The 21,376-nt window shown below is 38.0% G+C and overlaps 2 protein-coding genes across 4 annotated transcripts in view; one reads left to right on the forward strand and one right to left on the reverse strand.

The window, feature by feature from the left end:
* Window positions 1-10,780, forward strand: part of LOC127853066 (coatomer subunit beta-like) — a 52,419-nt gene extending 41,639 nt beyond the window's left edge. Inside the window, exons 20-24 of the mRNA XM_052387191.1 lie at window positions 608-752; window positions 7,902-8,021; window positions 8,826-9,061; window positions 9,792-9,947; window positions 10,160-10,780. Coding sequence (XP_052243151.1) covers window positions 608-752; window positions 7,902-8,021; window positions 8,826-9,061; window positions 9,792-9,947; window positions 10,160-10,234 — 732 coding nt within the window. The 3' untranslated portion in view covers window positions 10,235-10,780. The remainder of the gene's footprint in view (window positions 1-607; window positions 753-7,901; window positions 8,022-8,825; window positions 9,062-9,791; window positions 9,948-10,159) is intronic.
* A 733-nt stretch (window positions 10,781-11,513) lies between these two features.
* Window positions 11,514-20,528, reverse strand: LOC127853068 (uncharacterized). 3 transcript variants are annotated; one of them, XM_052387195.1, is made up of 7 exons: window positions 20,359-20,528; window positions 17,381-17,510; window positions 16,227-16,421; window positions 15,629-15,762; window positions 14,722-14,800; window positions 13,915-14,059; window positions 11,514-11,798 (listed from the first exon to the last, which is right to left on the reverse strand). In XM_052387195.1, the coding sequence occupies exons 1-7, from the start codon at window positions 20,446-20,448 to the stop codon at window positions 11,708-11,710; spliced, it is 864 nt and encodes a 287-aa protein (XP_052243155.1). In that variant the 5' UTR covers window positions 20,449-20,528; the 3' UTR covers window positions 11,514-11,707. The 3 variants fall into 3 exon arrangements, with proteins under 3 accessions (XP_052243155.1, XP_052243156.1, XP_052243153.1); XM_052387196.1 differs by having other exon boundaries at window positions 15,677-15,762; window positions 20,347-20,528; XM_052387193.1 differs by having other exon boundaries at window positions 20,347-20,528.
* Window positions 20,529-21,376: the final 848 nt, after the last annotated feature.

The raw sequence follows: 21,376 nt of genomic DNA on the forward strand, positions 1-21,376 counted from the left end.
CTTTTGCACTATTGAAGATAGCAACTTGATATTTGGCATTTATGTGTATCTCATCGAGCTGCACATTTTGAGTGGTGAAAGGTCAAGGTTATCATTCAAGGTCAAAGGTCAAATATATGGCTTCAAAACAGCGCATTAGGGGGCATTGTTTTTCTGAAAAAACACATCTCTTGCTTATTGATGTTTTACGAGTTAATTCTTGTATGAAGTAGTCTTGACTGTCCCATTGATTGATTGTTATTTCTTGGAAAAGGATGTGTGGTAACTATACTAGCTGTACTCTGTCATACCAGTTGCTTAGTATGTATTTAGCTCAACATAGACCTGACACTCATGAACTCCATTAGCATGTATTGTAATTTGTAATGCATTTGGTTCTGTTTGTGCACATTTAACACAAGTTGAATGAGATCATAACAGTATACTTAGTATAGTAGGCTTCAATGGATTAAAATCCTAAGATGGAAACTAAGATATACATCATAACAGAATTTTAAACCATTCATGCATAAAGGTCAGTGCAATGTTAATATTGGAGAGCTATATCAGAACTTGTTTTAAGACTTTGTTATGCATGTACAATACCCTCTCCACCCTGTCCCTGCAGGTGACGCAGCTGACTGGGTTCTCAGACCCGGTCTATGCGGAGGCCTACGTGCATGTGAACCAGTTTGACATCGTGCTGGACGTACTGATTGTCAACCAGACCTCGGACACACTGCAGAACCTCACCCTAGAACTGGCGACACTCGGTAGGATTTGTGTCACGACCTACTTGCTCAAAACTTTAAGGCCAGTTAAGAGACCAGAAATTTGAGACACAAATCAAATTAATTTTAAAAGCAATTTTATTATCAAACATATTCAAATTATTGGAGCAAACTGATTTGTTTAAAAAAAAAAAATATCATAGGGTTAACAATAAGGTCACATGAATAACTTGATCCAAAAATGAATGGCTGTTAGCTTAACTGGCCGTTAGTTTTAATGTCATAAATACTGACCTGTTATCGTATGCTTATACTTTCCAAGGGGAAATAACTCATCCGGAATTTTAACTGGGAATCCGCCACCTCAATACCGTAATACAGGCCAGGTTAAACATAGTGCAATGCAACCTAGCCAAAAATCGGTAACCAACCCTCAATATTCTTTCCGGATCAACCAGGTGTATACGTGTCTTTTACGGCTCTGAATTAAAATATTGTTTTTCACTTGGTTGATTGGGGTTTTGAATAGATAAATTGTGTTATTTATCTTTTTATTTCTCATTCGGATTAATTTGTGTGGATTTAATGGATTTTGTTTCATTTGTAAAAGGTAAGCCATGCTTGTTTTTATCGAACAATGGTTTATTTCTACCATGCTGGGTGTTTTCAGGCGCGAACGACCACGTGCAAAACGTGCTCTTCTAATACATTGCTAGAACGTGCAAAGCATGTTCTTCTAATGTGTTACGAGATCGTGCAAAGCGTGTTCTTCTATTGACAGATTGTTTATCATTTGCCATTGTGTGCAATAATGATTTTAACGTTCCGTATGACAATCTAATTGATCGTCATTTTATTTTTCATCTGTTTTGAATTAAACTTTTGTTTAATTTATGATCTACGGCAGTATTATTATAATTTTCATTATGGTCAAATAATGATTTTATGTGCCGTATGATAATCTGGTCTGTGACCAGTTTATGGTTGAATATGCTTTGCTCTTGTTTTTCATATATTCGACTACATGATGGTCGCAGAAACAAGAGTGGATAAATACCCGGTGACTTCGCAGATCATGGATGATAGTTGCAGTATCAGTCACCGGGTATCGGGCACGATCGCGACCGTACTATGCTAAGTCTCTTAGACAGTCGGTCAACATCAGACCATATGGCGACACCCGTCAGCCGGTCTTTGCCCGATGGCATTGGTCAAGGACATCGACCAATGCCGGACCATTTGGCATCCGCCATACGGTCATTATCCGGTGACAACACTGGTCATGATATGACCGGTACGTCACCGGGGACGTTGATCACGGACCATTGATCGACGTCTGACCGGCCGGTCCGGTCACCGGTCCGGTCCGGTCATTGATCACCGGTCCGGTCACCGGTCATGTCACCGGTCCGGTCCGGTCACGTCACCGGTCCGGTCCGGTCACCGGTCATGTCACCGGTCCGGTCACCGGTCCGGTCCGGTCACCGGTCCGGTCATTGATCACCGGTCACCGGTCCGGTCCGGTCACCGGTCCGGTCATTGATCACCGGTCCGGTCCGGTCACCGGTCCGGTCCGGTCACCGGTCATGTCACCGGTCCGGTCACCGGTCATGTCACCGGTCCGGTCCGGTCACCGGTCCGGTCATTGATCACCGGTCCGGTCCGGTCACCGGTCCGGTCATGTCACCGGTCCGGTCACCGGTCATGTCACCGGTCCGGTCCGGTCACCGGTCATGTCACCGGTCCGGTCATGTCAACGGTCCGGTCCGGTCACCGGTCCGGTCATTGATCACCGCTCCGGTCACCGGTCAACAGTCATCAGTTAGGCCTGCCACCGATAACACCAGTCACCGGTCAAGAAGAAGAACTCGGTCTTCTTCATTGAATTATTCTCCTATTCTTCGTTGAATACATCGTCTTCATCAAGGATTAGACATCGGACACGCTCTTCTTCGTTGAGCAGTTCTCATCGTCGCGGCTCTCGTAAGCGATCTCGTCGTCACTCACGGAGACGTTATTCTAGAAGATCTCGGTCTCATCGCAGCCGATCCACATCTCGGCCGATCCAGATCTCGACATCGCAGGAAACGAGGACGTCGTCAACCTTCACGTAGACATCAGCGGACTGCATTGAGCACCACTGGATATTTATCGAACATACCTCTCCTTCATTGAGCAGTTCTCGGCGTTGATACGCTCGTAAGCGATCATGTCAATGCTCACGGAGACAATATTGTAGAAGACAATATTTCCAGCGTAGCCGAACAATATTTCGGCATCGAAGTTATATGGATGTCGCCACTTCTCACGTAGGCGTTAATGAACCTACTGGTCATATCGACGTTCTCCATTTTATTCCTTTAGGAATATCATGTCTCCATTCCACGTGTGATGGTTCTTCTTATGGCATCCACACATGTTGCAGTCACCGAGCCGTAGTTGTATACGAACACTAGTTCGTTTAACATTCAGGCTTCGGGATAAGCTGTTCTTTTCTCCACTACGACTACAAGGACACTTATGCCTATTAATACTGATAATCTACCGTTGTTTTCCGGTTAACATTATCAGATGACTTCGTGGATGGTCATTCTTCTGCACCAGATATTTCCATTCTGACGCAGTTATATTATACCGGTCCCGATCACCGGACATCGGTCACCATTCATCGGTCATATCACCGATCACTGATCACCGGTCAGAATAAGTGATGTCTCATCGCCATCGGATTGGATTTTTTTGGCATGATCTTCTTTTCCGAGCAGTGCTTGACATTGATAACAGACCATATGGATTCCACCATTTTTCGGTCTTTAACTGGTAACGTCACCGGTCATATTATGACTGGTCCGTTCACCGGGCTACAGTTACCGGTCATTGACCGGTCCGGTTCGGTCACCACTTACCAATTACCGGTATTCCACTGTGTTTTCATCGGTCAATTTTTAGTATCACGGGTATCGTCTACATTACATAGTTGTATACCCCTGGCTATGATTGTATTGAATACTATATTTTATGGATTCAACAATCTACATGACTTTTTGTGTTTTTCAATACTGATGTTCTACTGGCGACGGTTACCAAATCATGCTATATCTGTTATTTGTACTTCTATCTCAACCGGCTACATGCAGACTACTGGTCTTGCAGATAGATCGGCTGAAGTGGGCTCGGAAAATAGCATTGAGGTCGAACATTACTATTTGACCTCTATTAATTTATGTTCGAGACCCGAAGGATGAATTGTTTTAACCGCCTTTACCTGTCGGCTACATACTTTGCAGTCAGTGTCACGGAACAGTTGGGACACATTAATGACGCTAGCAGGATTAGCAAGACGACATTTGTATCGACTTCTGCTTTTCTATTGCTCCTACGGCAGTGCATATTTTCAAGCTACTGGAATCAACAAGAGTTCTGATACATAGGATTGCCTATCAGATTGACCGCATAGCGGCTACAGTCTTGAAGATGGCTTAGGACCTATTGAACTCAGATCTTAGATCCTAGGATTTGGAGGGACCTCATCTTAAAGTTATTCTTCTATTACACTTCTGGCCATAACAGGCCGTCTTCCTATAACTGGTCGTATTCCTTTCGGAATTCGTCCAGGTTAGAAGTCTTGAAGTAAATGGATTAATCAAGTCAGAATTTAAGACTTCCGTGCATTCTACCGGCAAGCGTGGACCCGCTTAAGGTTACCCCTAGGGTTTTCACCTTTTTCTGCCATCACACCTCCGATTCCGGAGGTACCACTATCAATCATATTTCCGTACTTCGCAAATCGATGACTTCGCGACCTGTATTATCCAGGATTTTAAAGGCGCCTGTTATTGGTTCAAGAAGAGGCTATATTCTGTAGATAGGTCATAAACTTATAAGTGTTAAACACTGTCCTATTCTACCAATTTTCAAGTGTGTTTGGAGAGGGAAAGTTCGGCTTGCCGTGGTTTCTTTGCCCACCCATCCTTGACAAATGGTTCCGGTCACCGGTCGGTATTTACCGGTCCGGTCACCGGTCCTTCTGCTGAGACGTCTTTTCTTACGTCCGTTTCAGCTTTATTTTTAAGATAATTGTATTAATCTCGGGATTATTTAATGACAGAGATTTCCATCTTTTTGTCATTATTTACCACTATTCAGTGGTGTCTAGACTAGAAGATTATCTTGGCAAGAATATAGTTTATTCTACCACAACCTTCCTTACATCTTATACAGATGTGAGCAGATAAGGTTATGGACGATCACATAGAACAACGTATCTTGATTTTCTCAATTATGTGGTATCCTAACGAATATCACCTGCACATCTACATCTTGAAAAGCGAAAATTCTTTTTAGCTGTTTTTCATTTACAACACATTTTCACGATTCCTTTGTGATGGTTTCAACTATCACACATCGGTCGTGGTTTACTTACAGACACGGAGGTGATCATATTATCACTCCTTGTAACTGGAAATCAGGAACTTATTCGTTCTTTGCAAGAACAACTAATTTTCTCTATCGTCTTTCTCATACCAGTTCGTCTCAACGCCCTGTTGGACCTTTTGTTCTGCAGTTCTTTCTTTCGAATTATTTTTCCGTTGGGTTCAATAATGTAATTGCGCATGCGCGGCAGTGAAGTTGCAGACGAGTTGCATGGTGTACATAGTATATCAAAGAATGTTGTTTATCATCAAACGCTAGTTATTAGCGTTATGCGATCGTATATCGCAGTGTATACCGGTATGCTGAACAACGTCAACAATGCAGTTCACAGAAATCGATCCAGCAGGGTGTGCGATTGTTATACATTCGTCCATTGACATAAACTGGAATATCTTGCCTTCTTGGTGAGTTTTTGCAATAACTGAGTTTTTGCCATAATTTCGTGAAATATACTTAATGAACCATGGGATTATGGTTCTACGACCTTTTAAGTCTCCTGTACAATTATTTTCAGGAAACTTCTTCACAGGTCAAATATCATATCTCACTGAGACATATTTTTACTGATCCAAACATGTGCCACTTCATGTCTGGCCATTAATAACTTTTAGTTATCTCTACAGAAGAACGTTTTTCTGTTAGAGTTTCAATCCTTGTTACTTGTGCAAGGATAATTCCATCAGAACTGTATAAAGGTTCTATGGAAATTCATTTTTTTACTGGGTAATTGAGAGCATAGTTATTACCTTAATCACTGCTAGATACATAGAGGTTTTTCTCATCTTTTTCTTGATGATAAGAAATTTGTTCTTTTCTTCATCAAAGGATAGAGATTATGCTTTCATATACCTTGTTTTGTGTAAGTCATCGCAACTCTGTGCTGTCTTACCTATTTTGGAACTGATCCAAACTATGGAACGTCAACACTATGTTTTTCGTTCCTTTACCTTCTTAAGCGGTTTTGACTTGTGTAACATGTTGGGATGCTTAATGAGCTCCTTATGAACCTTTTTCATCAGGCTTATTAACAGTTCCAATATAATTTTAAGACGGTTTTCCTTCTTATTATGGCTTTTACCATACGGAGAAGTGAAATTCATGCTTTTTCTGTTGAATACGACCAATTCCAGTTGGATCTATTGTCGTTTTCACTTTGTTGTGTCAGCCAGGATTCCTTGCTTAATATCAAGTCCTCTATATGGCTTCTACCTTCAAGTTTCCAAGTTTTCTTTAACTGGTAGTCATGAAGATGAGGATAAACTTCTTTGGGCAATCAGGGCTTTGAAGTTCTATCTCAGCAGTGTTAGTCAGAAGTCCATTCGAGGTTCTCAAAGACACTCTTCATTTCCCCCAAAAAAGGGGGGGGAGATGTGTCTGCGGCTTCTATTTCTCGGGGTTAGACCTCGACTAAGGAAAGTTAATCTTATCCTATCTAAGGATTCATTCCTTTTTAGGATCTGACCGCATGAATTAAGAGCTCTGTCTGTTTTGTGGGCATATATTAATCACACCCCACTTTTTGACGTGCTCTAAGCTGTTTACTGGAGGAATCCGACCACCTTGTCATCTTTTTATCTTCGTTTTCTGAAGTGCCAACAATACAATTTGTATACGTTTGGGCTTGTTGTGGTTTCACTAACGGTAGTGTCTTCTTTACGACATAGACATATTACTCTGTCCGAGAAGTCATAATTAATACCGTTTTAACGAAGATTACTTGATATCATTAGCTGATAACCCTGTTTATGGGTTCTACTGTGTTGGGAAAATATATACGAACCTTCCCACCGCAGCTGCAAAATCAGCATACGATAACAGGTCAGTATTTATGACATTAAAACAAATTTTTTAAATAAAATTCATTTTAATTATTAAATACTTACCTGTTATCGGTAAGTCCCACCTCCCACCCCGCTATTCGATTAATATTTTTGTATATATATTGAAAGAATATTGAGGGTTGGTTACCGATTTTTGGCTAGGTTGCATTGCACTATGTTTAACCTGGCCTGTATTACGGTATTGAGGTGGCGGATTCCCAGTTAAAATTCCGGATGAGTTATTTCCCCTTGGAAAGTATAAGCATACGATAACAGGTAAGTATTTAATAATTAAAATGAATTTTATTTAAAAAATTTGTTTTGAGCAACCAGGCCTGGTGGTAGACAAAGTTGTACAAGTAAAAAAGAAGTTGCTTCCAATATATCATTTGCAAGGAAGAACTTACACAATGTTTACCTCAATGCAATCCCAAAGTTAAAAAATATATAGTCTTAAATGATGAATGAAACAGAACACTTTCTAAGTAGCCATTAAACTAAGCATTGGTGCAAATGAAGTTAATTTTTTTTAATTGCCATCACTTTCCACAGTTTTCCCCAATTTAATGTACAGATTTGACTGTAGAATGTAAAGTAGGGGGCAATTGCACTTTACCGGTTATTAAAAAGAACAGAAAAGTGTACCCTTACATTTACCTGCAACACCTAACGCAACACCTAATAATCCTTTTTATCCTATATATTTCCTTAGTATCGGGGGCTATCACCCCCAAACCCCCGCTTTGTCGATAGTGGTAAACAACTACGTACCGGTAAAGTGCAATCTAGCCTAAAGTAGTAGATAATTGTTCTCTAGTTTGTATCCCAGCATTACACATTGAAACAATCATTTCAATAAAATTATGCCCCTTAGCAAATAACCTTTAACAGATCTTTGATGGAATTCGTGATTGACCCCTGGCCCCTTACTTCCCAGGTGATCTGAAGCTAGTGGAGAAGCCCCAGCCCCAGACAATGGCCCCTCACGACTTCTGTAACATCAAGGCCAATGTGAAAGTCGCCTCTACGGAGAGTGGCATCATCTTTGGAAATATTGGTATGTATCTTCGCTCTGTTAGTTCTAGGAACACTTAGTTACTAGTAGTGTTTTAAGTTTATTTATTGACTATGTTTTTATCTCCAAAAGCACACTTACGTTTTAAAGTATCACAACATCTGTTTTAAACAAAACTAATGACTGTTCACATTAATCCTGATAATATAGCTTCAATTAAAAAAAAGTGCATTAAGATTTTGAAACACAAAACATAACTCACAATAGCTTTTTTAAATATCCTCAGTTCTGTCAAATGAAGAAGTTCTTGCTTTCTTACAATATCTTTGCTATGCTGACTGTTATTACATGAATGTTGATAACATTAGTTTGAATGTAATTATTACTTTTTGAAGTAGCATTTCAACATGCTGTTGCAATAGAAGTCTTTTTGTGCTTCAACATTATTTAATGCCACATATCTTAACCATTATGGAAGCCTCGCTCTGGGAACAATTTCCGTGCGTAAAGTGTCGTCCCAGATTAGCCTGTGCAGTCTGCACCCGCTAATTAGGGAAGGCACTCCACCTAGAGTGGATTTTCATTTTAAAAAGACCTTTAAACCCAATATTCTATAAGAGCAGCAGATGTTGTCTCTGATTAGCCTGTGCAGACTGCACAGGCTTGTCTGGGCATGACAACACTTTATACAGATGCATAAAGCAGTTTTTTCCGAGCCCAGCTCATATATAAAGGGATGTTCTCACTTGCAATTGCAACAGAAATACAAGTAGCCTTGATATGCTTCAAAAGCTACATTTATAAACCATGTAATATTATTATCTTTGTACTCCATTGCCCACACAGTATATGACGTGACCGGAGCAGCCAGCGACCGCAACGTGGTGGTACTGAACGACATCCACATTGACATCATGGACTACATCGTACCTAACACATGTACGGACTCAGAGTTCAGGCAGATGTGGGCCGAGTTTGAGTGGGAGAACAAGGTGGCTGTGAACACAAACCTGTCCAGCCTCAAGGACTTCCTGGGACATGTGATCAAGTGTACCAATATGCGCTGCCTCACACCCGAGAAGGTGGGTATATTTAAATTGGGTACTAGTGTGGTATTAACTAACCCATTACTGAATAAATGTGTGCATGGACAGAATAGAAAGTAAAGTAAATTAGCAGTGAATAACTTTTGAAAAAAATGGATATTCATTCTTATGAGTTGTTCTCATATTTAATTCATCTGTTCTTAAAATTATCTGCCACTAATCAATAGGTCTTGTAAGAAATTCCCATAACAAGGCTTCATTCCTCAAATATTGCAATAATTTAGATGAACCAGGCAGCATAAACAAAAACAACTATTGGTTTAATTGAATTGACCCAGCAGCATAAACAAAAAAATAACTGTTGGTTTAGTTAGTCGGACCATCAAGACTCCATCTTTATATATCTTGTACAATGTTGTCTGACCCCTGGCCCTTCACAGTGTCATGGCTGCAAACCTGCATGCCAAGACCATCTTTATATCTCGAGTCTCGTTCTGGGAAACTGGGCTTAATGCATGTGGGTTAAGTGTCATCCCAGATTAGCTGGTGCAGTTTGCACAGCCTATTCAGGGACAACACTTTCCGCATTTATTGTATTTATCCTTTAAATGAAATCTCTTATTAGCTTAAATTCAATTTAGGTGGAAAATGTTGTCCCTGATTAGCCTGTGCAGACTGCACATGCTAATCTGGAATGACACTTTACACACATGCATCAAGCCCGGTTTTCCCAGCATGGCTTAAACACTAAGTTCTCTGCCCCCAGGCCCTGCAAGGTGACTGTGGTTTCATGGCTGCCAATCTGTATGCCAAGTCCATCTTTGGTGAAGACGTGCTGGCCAACCTTAGCATTGAGAAGCCCGGACATCTGTCACCGGACGCTCCCGTACAGGGGCACATACGCATCCGTGCAAAGAGTCAGGTAATGATGGGAAACTGTGGCTGTATTTTATAATTCATTGTTACGAATGGATGGGACAATGTAATGTCTTGAAATAAATCATTAGAACTCTTAGGTTTGTGGTGGAAAACTGTATTTTGCAATTTACTCAGATTATTTTTTTCATATTCATGTACGAGTCTCTTTCTCCAGTATTGCCTGCCAAGCAACACGTGCTACTTGTTTTTTTCCAGGGTATGGCCCTCAGCATGGGAGATAAGATCAACCAGTCACAGAAAGCCAACAGGGTTGCTGCCCCTGCCGAGTAGACCAGGCTGGGATACATCAGAAGTGGGGATCATGGTGTCATATACTGAACTTGCTTTATCTAATTAGCAAATATTTGATTTATTGCAACATTTTGTTGTTAACATGCTTTTGTCAGTATTTTGCAGAAGTGACTTTCATTTAGATGCGTATTGGGATATTTATTTGTCTGCACTTCAGATTTAATTTGCATGTAAACTTGACTGTAATACATCCCTGATATTTGGTAAATATAGTAAGATCATGATTATTGTGATTATTGTTTATTTCCATGTTTCCCCTTGAAAGGACTGTATCTTTAGGCAATTTTAAAATAACTTGCCACAAATAGTTACCGTGTTATATCAGTGTCTTGCTAAAACTTAAGTGGTCAAATATTGGCATCAATAGCTACAGCTGGCTATGTGATAAATGTGGTGTAGGGGCACCAATGTCTGTGAAACATCTAATTTAAGGTGTTTTCACAGTAACCAAGCTTTTACTTCAAACACACTTGTGTCATTGTTGCGTATTTTTTAAGTGGACAATACATTAGTCTAAAATGTCAAGTTTTCTATTTTGATTTGGTTTACTGTTCCTTAGGGTTTTATATTTATTCTTGTCTGCTTTTTTCGAAGTGTTGATCTATTTCAAGATCTTGAGATCTTGTTCAAGATGTTCAAAGTTAAGAGCGAAGTCTGTCCGATATTGCTTACCGGTACATCTCATCACAAATGTAAACAAATGGGTGTTTAATTTTGTTGAAAAAACAACAACAATATGTTTCATGGAATAAAATGTGCATACATGATCGTCATTTTATAAAATGATGAGTATATTGAACATTTTAACTTAATCAATCTAAAAAGTGTATTTTCTGATATTACACACCACAAATTTTAGTCAATTATTATCCCCGAAAAGTTAAGCAGTAAATGCATTTTGTATTACCTTGGATACCATCAAATTAGTACCGCTTAACACAACCAAATGAGTGTTTGGTTTCCATTTATTTTTCTTCTACAAATATTTTACTCATTTATTAACACCAAAATAAGAGTATCGACATAATAAAAGGGACAAGTTAAAGACAAATGCATGAATTAAAACCAGATTTTATATTATCAGCATATTTATAAACACCTTTTTCACGGAATTAAAGGGGTATACATGCTCTTCACTTTATAAAATGATGAGTATATTGCAAATTTTTAACTAAATCATTTTAAAAATTGAATATTTTGATATGTTACACCACAAGTATATTATAGTTCCCAGCTACTTTAAGAAAAGCAATGTATCTAGTATTTATGTATAGTTTATTCATCACAAGTCTTTCAATTAATGAACATTCCTTGGTGACAAATGATCCAGATAAAAACACATTGCATTCTGACGCATTCAGAATCACAAGGTAGTAACTATGGTTTTCCCAAAGCAGCCAATACAGTATCACAGAGTAGCCATTGTTTTTCAACACAGTGCTGTGGGCCCAGCTAGGTTCTGAACTGGGGCTTGGCCAGGAGAGTGCTCACTTGACAGGAAAGAGACATCAGTGTTAGAATATCGTCCCTGTGTGAGTCAGACCTGAAAAGGAAATAAATTATGCTCGTGCAAGTGCTTGCTATAATAAATTGACTTAAAATATGTTAAGAGAATCTCATTAATGTGCTAAAAATACCCATATGAACCTTTCCAATAAATTTCTTAACTTGTTTCATACAAAAAAATTACGTCCAATATGCAAAAACCATGGCCAATACAAAATTAGACCAGTGAGGATCCACAAAAACAAGATACGAGTCCTACTCTTGAAAAGGGGGTTTAATGAATATGCATAAAGTGTCATCCAAGATTGCAGTCCACACAGGCTAATCAGACAACACTACGCTTTTATATTTTTCCTTTCAAGAAAGTAAATTCTTAGCAAAAAACAAATTTAGGGAGAGAGTGTTGTCAATGATTAGCCTGTGCTGACTGCACAGGCTAATCTGGGACAACATTATGCACATGTATTAAACCCCCTTTTCACAGAGTATGGCCCATATTTTTTTTTGGACGCTATGTAAAAAAAGCTTGAGATACCTAATTTTAGATTTTGTAGCCAAATCAAATTGCAAGCATAATGTAAATTAATTTAATATTTCAAAAGCATGAAATAAACAGAAAATCAAGAACAAAGTCACGGAGAAACTGATAAAATTGAGTTCTGAGCAGAAGTGTTACATGGTACTGATTTGCATTTAAAGGGAAGTTTTCATAAATATCACAACCTCAGACTTTAAAACCACATAAGAACCAAGAAATACCACCAAGTTATTAATTATAGCTATTAAGAAATAATTTTGACATAAGGTTTTGCACTGCCAGCTTAATGGTTGTGGTACGCTTGATGACCAAATCTCATGGCTACCTATTGATGTGGTACTTTCTGAAAACAAGTTTGGCTAATTTAGCCATTCAATCTTCATAAATTGGAATCAAATCATCATTTTCAATGAGTTGTTTTATGGTCCTTGTGGTTAACAGACAACATATACATGCATTACTTTTTGTTTGTGTAAAAAAACTTTTTTATATCTCGGCTGTTTTAGGAGAAAACCCAAGGTATTGTCATAGCCAGCTCATTGTGTCATCCGCGTCGTGCTAAAACCTTGACATTTTGCTCTAAAATCAAGTGCTTCCACCTACAACTTAATATGTAGATGCACCTTGATGAGTTCTACACGCAACACCCATTTTTGGGTCACTAGGTCAAGGTAACTGTGACCTCTAAAACAAGAAACCGTCGGAGACGGGTGACACTCCCCAAAGCTTTTTTTGTCACAATATTGCACTATATATTCAGATAAAAAGAAACGTCTTGAGGGCACAGTAGTTGGGGAGAAAATAATTTTTTTATAGAAAATTTCAAAGGGCCATAACTGTGAAAAATCATCCGACCAGAACCGGCTGATAATATGCACATCTCCTTTTGGTAGTGAAGCTTCCCATAAAGTTTCATTGAATTCCGGTTATTAGTTGCTGAGAAATAGCCCGGACAAAAATTGCATTATATGTACAGTTAATGGAAAATTTCAAAGGGCCATAACTCTGTGAAAAAATCATCTGACCAGAACCTGCTGATAATATGCACATCTCCTCTTGGTAGTGAAGCTTCTCATAAAGTTTCATTGAATTCCGGTCATTAGTTGCTGAGAAATATCCTGGACAAGAATTGCACTATATGTACAGGTAATGGAAAATTACAAAGGGCCATAACTATGTGAAAAATCATCCGACCAGAACCCGCTGATAATATGCACATCTCCTCTTGGAAGTGAAGCTTCCCATAAAGTTTCATTGAATTCCAGTCATTAGTTGCTGAGAAATAGCCCGGACAAGAATTGCACTATATGTACAGTTAATGGAAAATTTCAAACGGCCATATCTTTGTGAAAAATCATCCGACCAGAACCCGCTGATAATATGCACACCTCTTGGTAGTGAAGCTTCCCATAAAGTTTCATTGAATTCCGGTCATTAGTTGCTGAGAAATAGCCCGGACAAAAATTGTGCACGGACGGACAGACGAAGCGGCAACTATATGCTTCCCCCAAAATAAATTTTGGGGTGTGACAAGCTTTCATTTATTCAAAACTGAACCCGCAGCCGAGCTTTGGCACCTATTATGCGGTGCTCTTGTTTATTCTGTTTTACTCACTGGTTTCCATTGGTATCACTAATAGTTTGATTATATTTGACTGCAGTCTCTCTATGCTCAGATGCTAGAATTGTGTGAGCTCTGTGTGTTACTTTCTCTGTTATATGCGGTGTAGTAATCATACTGGAGTCGGCATCATTGGGCACTGCAGAAAAAAGTTTTAGCAACAATATTGGAACCACAAAATACATGTTAAAAAGCATAACTTGAATTACATTATACATTGAATTGTAATTACAAAACAGATATAAAGAACAAAACACAACACTGAAACTATTACAATAGAAAATAGGAACATAATACTACACAATGTAAGTTAAATGGAAAATACTGGAACAACAAAATGTAAATATGTACTTCGTGTGAAGCACTGGAGCTGACAGATCTTGTAAAAGAATGCTATTTTGTGCATATGAGCATTGCTTTCTGAAAACGGGTATTAATCTCGGACGACACTTTACGCACATGTATTAAACAATTTTTTCTCAGAGCAAGGCTTATATGTGTCTTGTTCTGAGAAAACTGGGCTTAATTCATGTGCGTAAAGTGTCGTCCCAGATTAGCCTGTGCAGTTCGCACAGGCTAATCAGGGACGACACTTTCCGCCTAAACTTGATTTTCATGAAGGAGGGACTTCCTTGAAACTAAAAATACCATTAAAGCGGAAAGTGTCGTCCCTGATTAGCCTGTGCAGACTGCACAGGCTAATCTGGGACGACACTTTACGCACATGAATTAAGCCCAGTTTTCTCAGAACAAGACACATATGCTTGTAAAAAGCAAACAATCAGTGCATCTTCAACTCACCAGGTTGTGGTATGTGTACAACAGAGCACTCAGTCTGATGACCTGTTATGTCACCAAGACAAGTCTTTGGTACACATGGCTGAAATGATAGACCATGATATTGAAAGAGACATTTTCCAGTTTATGTTCCTTTTTTAACCAAATGAAGCATAATCATCATCTTTATTTTTATAATTCATAACATTATTTTATATTAACCATAAAATACTAGCTCAGTGGTTGTGTAAAATTCGATTAAATTTCAATGAATATGATCAAATATTAAAAAAGTGACAACAATATATTATCTAGTTTTGATTTATATGGTAGCTATACAATTCTGTATCGCTAAATTTGTTTCTTTATAATAAGATTACTCTGTTGATCAAATAAATCGTAATTGTCAAAATATTGTATTTTCTTTAAAACAACCATGTTCTTATTTTCATAAAGTCAGATACTTTGCATTCTGCCAGACATAACTCAGAACTTATACATTGTTTAGGGTCAGGAACCCTAAATTAGACTCAAAAGTCAACTTGTTTTGTGAACACAAGCTTCGAAGTGTATGCCTTTATGCCTTACACCCAGTTTTTTTCCCCATTTTGGGAACTGGGCCGGTTCACTATGGATTGGGAAAACTCATGCTTTGACTATAATTTGGAAAAATCATGTTGTTTGACTATAATTGGGAAATGAGTGTTGATTTTTAGGCTAACAAATACTTTAAATTGAGAAAAGTGTTTTCAATATTATATTTATTAAGCTTTAACTGATAAAGCTTGATGGTAGATGAACTAAATGATGAGATAATTTTTAAACCTATAACTGGGGAAAAAATGATATTTTTTCCATTTGGGAATGAGTCCCTACAAAAGCCTGGAATTTGAACAAAAAAACACAAAGACACTGAATACAGGAAACCTGCCTGTGTGTCTATCTGGCCAGATAGCGCCATGTGAACTATACGGCGTACATGGGTCTCCTGTGAGGCCAGTATTCCACACATTCTCTCGTGCATCAACTGGAGTTCCTCATCAAACTGGTGCCGGAAAAACTGCTCTAAAAAAAATATGGCCTAATGATGGCATGAACAAGGTACACATAGTGCTATTTCATTTTTATGACCACACAAATCACACTTTCATTACTATTAAAAAAACACAAAGACAACTGGACTGGATTAAGAAACAAATGATCAGAAAAAATCTTATCAATTTTAATTGTTAACAATAGTATTTCATAAAAACACAATGTGACATCTGCCATAAATTTCAACTTGGACAAAAAAGTAACAATGACTAGACTGGTTTTAGAAACAAATGATCAGAAAAGATCTCAACAATCCTTACCATTCACAATAGTATTTCATATAATTACATTTGCCATCAGTTCATTGTTTTATATTAATAATTATTACAAAATATTAAATGACTAAACAAAATAAATATGAGTCAAACATTAAAATACGATAAGGACTAATTGAAACATATGGCATGCATGGATGAATTGTATGTGATACCCACGGAAGTGATACAAAAGATCATCCAGGTCAAGGTCCCCTTGTAGGCAGCCACTGTCCCCATCACTGGTCCCGGGTAGAGAGCCCATGTCTTGTGACCCCTCAATGACCCCTGTATGGGATCCCTCTACCAGCCCCGTTTCAGTTTGACTGCAGTCTTGCAAGTAGCACATGGCACTGGAGCTATGACTGCTGTAGCCTGCATTTGTAAAGAATTAAGGTTTGCTCATAGATTTATGTTAAGGAGTCAATAGCAATTAAGACATAAAACAGGTTCAATCATCAGAAGGCTTATAAGCAGCCAAGGCCCTAGACAGGCTTTCAAAAAACTTTACAAAGCCACTTGCCTTGCATGACAAATCCATTGGCTCTGCAGTTAAACCAGACACATTTGTTTAACTTGAACTGTCTTCACAACTGAACAATTATTTTAGATTGCCCTGTGATGCCATGAAAATTGTCAAAACGTAAGCACAGTTTCTCTTTTTGCACAGCTTTTTTCAGCAATTTGATAACAATTTCAATAAGTGTGGCAGTTTTAGCATTGAACTTTGTTTCTGAAGCCGAAAAAAGCGTTCACTTGTCTTTGATAAATTTTACTGGACTGAACTTCAACTTTACTACAAAATTCAAGCGGTCGAGTGATTTTTCAAAGGCCTATGCATAGGTTCTGAATTTCTGTCTTTCATTTTTGTTACATACATTCATAATATCAACTTTTGAAAGAAAAATGATTGATTTGCTATAAATTTGGTGTGATACCAACAATAATCTAATGTTTTTCATATTTCTTGATTTACTTATTTTCACACATACTCAGTTTTATTTTACAAATCGGGGTCGATATCCGGCCCCATTCACAATGGAAAAAAGTATATATTTTTCCCCCATGGTACCTACAAATTCCCTATTGAAGGTTTCAAAGAAAAAATTTTTTTTTTTTGGATCTCAACATTTTCTTCATCTCCCATCCAGCTCTAAAGACTACAAGTTACACCTCATTGTATATAATATTTAAAACACTTATTTTCATTTTTGAAGCATTTGTTTGCAAAAAACAACAACACTAATTTCCCAATTTTAGTCAAAAGGCCATGATCTTTCCAAATCCAAAGGAACCTGGCTCCATTCCCAAAAAGGTGAAAAAACTCACTGCACCTGAATCTAACTGTAAATCTCTGGTAACATCTGATAATGACTGTAGAATGGAATTTTGACTTTTGTTCTTCTGTGCCTTAGTCTGTGATGGTGGATATGTCAGAGTCTCAGTAGATAACTTGGGTCGTTTCTGTTTAAAAGACAATACATTATATGCCTGTAAAATCAATTGTAACATAAACACATGAACACTTTAAAATCTAAACTGAAGACAATTCAATAACCGCTGACATATTACAAATCAGTGCTATTTTCATGAAATATGAAGAGAAAACCTTAAACTTTTAAGTATCATGCATATGCTTTTGCAGTGGGCTAGACCAGTGGCTGCTCTAAAACATGGCAAGCTTATACTCCCAACCTTGTTTAACTTTTCAACACCGAAAGGTTTCACTTCACACTTGAGTGTAACTGTTAAAAATAATGCTTCAAAATGTGGCGCAAGAAAATACCTTCTCATGAAAGGAACAAATTAATCATTACTTAAGCAGCATAATATATATAAAATATATAACCATAGCAGGGGCGTAGCTGGGCATACGCACGTGCATACGCTGTTTGGAAAAAATACAAAATTAAATTGATAAAAAAATGCAATAAAATGTGATGCCTAACCAGGGCTAGGCATATTTTCTATGCGAGAATTGTTTTCATATCGAAAACACTTAATCTGTCTTAAAGTATGTTTGTTTTTTCGACTTAATAGAATACGCATGATTGAGCTACCACTTTCGAGGTCACGTTTCTTTTGGTGGTGACTTTATTTAACATTATTATCGTCTGCGCTTTATCGTTGTTTTCTACTATGTATCCGAATGGATTGCTTTCGAAGCGTGCAATTTTAAGAATGGCTGCTTATTTGATGTCGTCCTCAGGGGTTCTGAAATATGCTGTCCGAGTCGTCAATTTCCCCTTCCGGGCAAGTAGTTTTTGAAAGCTGGCTTGTCCGGGGACAAGTAAAATTTCCGTGGTAAATTTAGTTTCGAGAACTAAACTTCAATATTTTCCGAAAATAAAAAACGAAAGTTTATGAAAATAGCTTATGATTAATCTGCGGACAAGCACACTTTTTTAACTGGAGGTAGGTTATTTTCTGATAATACTTATTTAATATAGTAAAAAAGTCCACGCGTATATAGCAAAAGCCAATCACGCATAAGGTAACATTTATAGTAGAGAAACCAGCGCACGTGTATAGCAACAGCCAATCACCCATTAGATAACATTTTTCGTAAATTGCAAATGGCCGCAAACATGCTTTACCGACCTGCATTCAATTTTTTAAAATAAAACCACTTTAACGTCAAGACATGACGCTAATCAGACCAATGATAAAATCAGTTCGGCTTCGGAAAAGAAGAGAAAAGCCAAGTATGAATATGATAAAGCATACGACGCCAAGCGGAAACGAGAATTTGTTGAATCTTGGCTAATTGAATTTACATGGATTGAACACGTTACCGGTGTGTGTAAATGTAAACTTTGTAAGGAGTTTCCTTTATAAGCGGATAATTATATACTTATATTTAGCGGAGATCATTTTATTTCAAGTGAATTTTCTAGTCATGTTGAGATTATTAAATATCCGAGATGTTACCATGTGTGACTTAAACTTGTTCTTATTGTTTGCACATCTTGCTTGTATTTTCTAGTTAACTATGTATATCATCAAAAATAGAATTTAACAAAAGTGTTTGTTTGTATTATTTGCTTAATTAGTAATGATGTTTTCCTTTATTTATCTTAAAAGTACGGACAAGTACTTCTTTGGTACGGACAAGTGAATTTGTGGGTCCAACTTGTCCGTGGACAAGTAGACTCATAAAATATTACAAAACCACTGGCCCTGTACAGAGATCTTTTCGACGGAAAATCAGACCAGCCAACATCCAGTACAGTCGTTCTGCTTCTAATTTATGGCGGAAGAAGCCACTGATGCTGCCACTATGGAGCAAATGGCTTTCTACCTTCGATTTCATGATGCAGAGAAAGCATTTCTTCAGAAGGAGTTCTTTGGGTTTGCCGAGTTCATGTCTACCATGGGCGAAGCTCTGGCTAATGCCTTCCTCGAGAACCTTCAAGCTCTTTGAGTAAACATTCAGAAAATGCGCGGTCAAGGTTATGATGGTGCGTCCAACATGTCCGGGAAGCAGAAGGGGGTCCAGGCTGGCAACCAAGCCGTCGTCGCGAGAGCTGTATACACTCACTGCAAGGCGCACTGGTTGAATCTCACCACCAGTATCCCCGAGTCCTTCACCGTCTTTGTACACTGTAGTATATACACACATATTGTCTTTTCTTACAGTCTCTGAGCTTCTCCACTCAACCGCTAGGGTCAATTCTTATTCATTCCGACAAAGAGAGAAATTCAGAAAATACTTCTTCTGAAGGACACTAAATCTAGCTCCAGGCCTCTAGCACCTACAGCGCTTTGATTGTATATTGAAGGTGAGCGAAATAAAAGACGATCTTGTTCAAGAGATTTTCACTGAGTTCCAGCCGGACCTTGAGGTTGACGATGTAACATTTGCCAGGGAATGTAGAAGGGGGAAGGCAAAGTGGCAGATTTTATCTACCTAGCCATTCAAAACCCTCGAGTCGGCGCTTACCCTCGCAACGGAAAACTCCTACCCCAGTGTTCGAAGATGCCCTCTCGTTCTGCTCTGCATGCCAGTATTTACAGAAACAGAAGAGATCTTTTTCTACAATGAGATGGGTGAAGACATACCTCATAAATCATACTACATCAGGTTTGTAAGATAATTTCAGACAAATTACTTGATATAATAGAATACCCACAATAATGATGCAAGCTTGTAATTTGTAAACATAAAATGGGCCAAACAGCACCGTAAAATAAAATGTATAACATTTTATTTCAAATTCAAGCAGTGAAGAAAATTTTAAGGGATGCATTTTCCAATTTCCTATGACAATATGCCATGAAAAATAGTATCAGGTTATACTGGCAAAATTACACTCCACGAAGTCCGCTCAGTGATGCGGTCGTCCTCATCTGGCAAAGACGCTTCCATAGAGAACGAACCCTCTGCGATATCTGCGCTCATTTAATAACTTTAGACGTCATTATGTAACCAAACGATTCACTCAAAATTCTTCGCGCGTCGTTACTGCTGTCACAAAAACACCACCCTATAATGCCAGATTACATTTAAGGGTTACACACAACCAAATTCTTAAGAACTCTGTTCAGCTATTTTGACAGTGAATATTTTCAGTAAAAGATACGATCGAAGCCTTTATAATGTGAAATGCATCATATTTAAGATTCAATCAACAACAAATCATCAAGACTGATAACATTAAATAACACTAAGAATCATCGCTCAAGGTTTTCGTATGATCCTGATATAATGTCAATATGTTTATCTGATCCAAATGATTTGATATTTTTTTAAATAGATAATAAAAAGAGAACATTAATTTTGAAATGTGTTTTTTAATTAATTATTGGCTTAATGTAAAGTTAGGTTAGCCATCAATCGGTTTTAACCCTGAATCCTTTCCGCTGAATGCTAAAATTCGGTACGTGATGAAGTCAACTTTAAAAATGATTTTATGTATAATGGGACTTATTCGCAGATTTTGCCATTGTTGAAGGGTACATAAATGCATGAGATTGCTAAAATAAACCATCGGAACTCTGGAGCTATCTAAAAATTTAAAACAATGATGAAGTTGAGGAATGATAAAAACCAGGAAAAATGTTTTCCCCATTTGGGTTGGAACAAATGTCTTAAACACTCGACCTCCACGGTTATTAAAATTATTATCGCATTTGATACTTAAATTATCTGATCAACACGTTGTAACAAAATTAAAACTAAAACAAAAGAAACATTCCAAATTACGTATAAAGTTTCTAATTCTATATTGTTTTTCAATTTCAAATGAAAATCTTAAAAACTATGATTGCATTATGAGCCTAGCTTCGCTCCCTCGCTCACTGATGCATTAGCATGTCAAGTTCAATCG

The sequence above is a fragment of the Dreissena polymorpha genome, chromosome 12, assembly GCF_020536995.1.
Source record: "Dreissena polymorpha isolate Duluth1 chromosome 12, UMN_Dpol_1.0, whole genome shotgun sequence".
NCBI lineage: Eukaryota > Metazoa > Mollusca > Bivalvia > Myida > Dreissenidae > Dreissena > Dreissena polymorpha.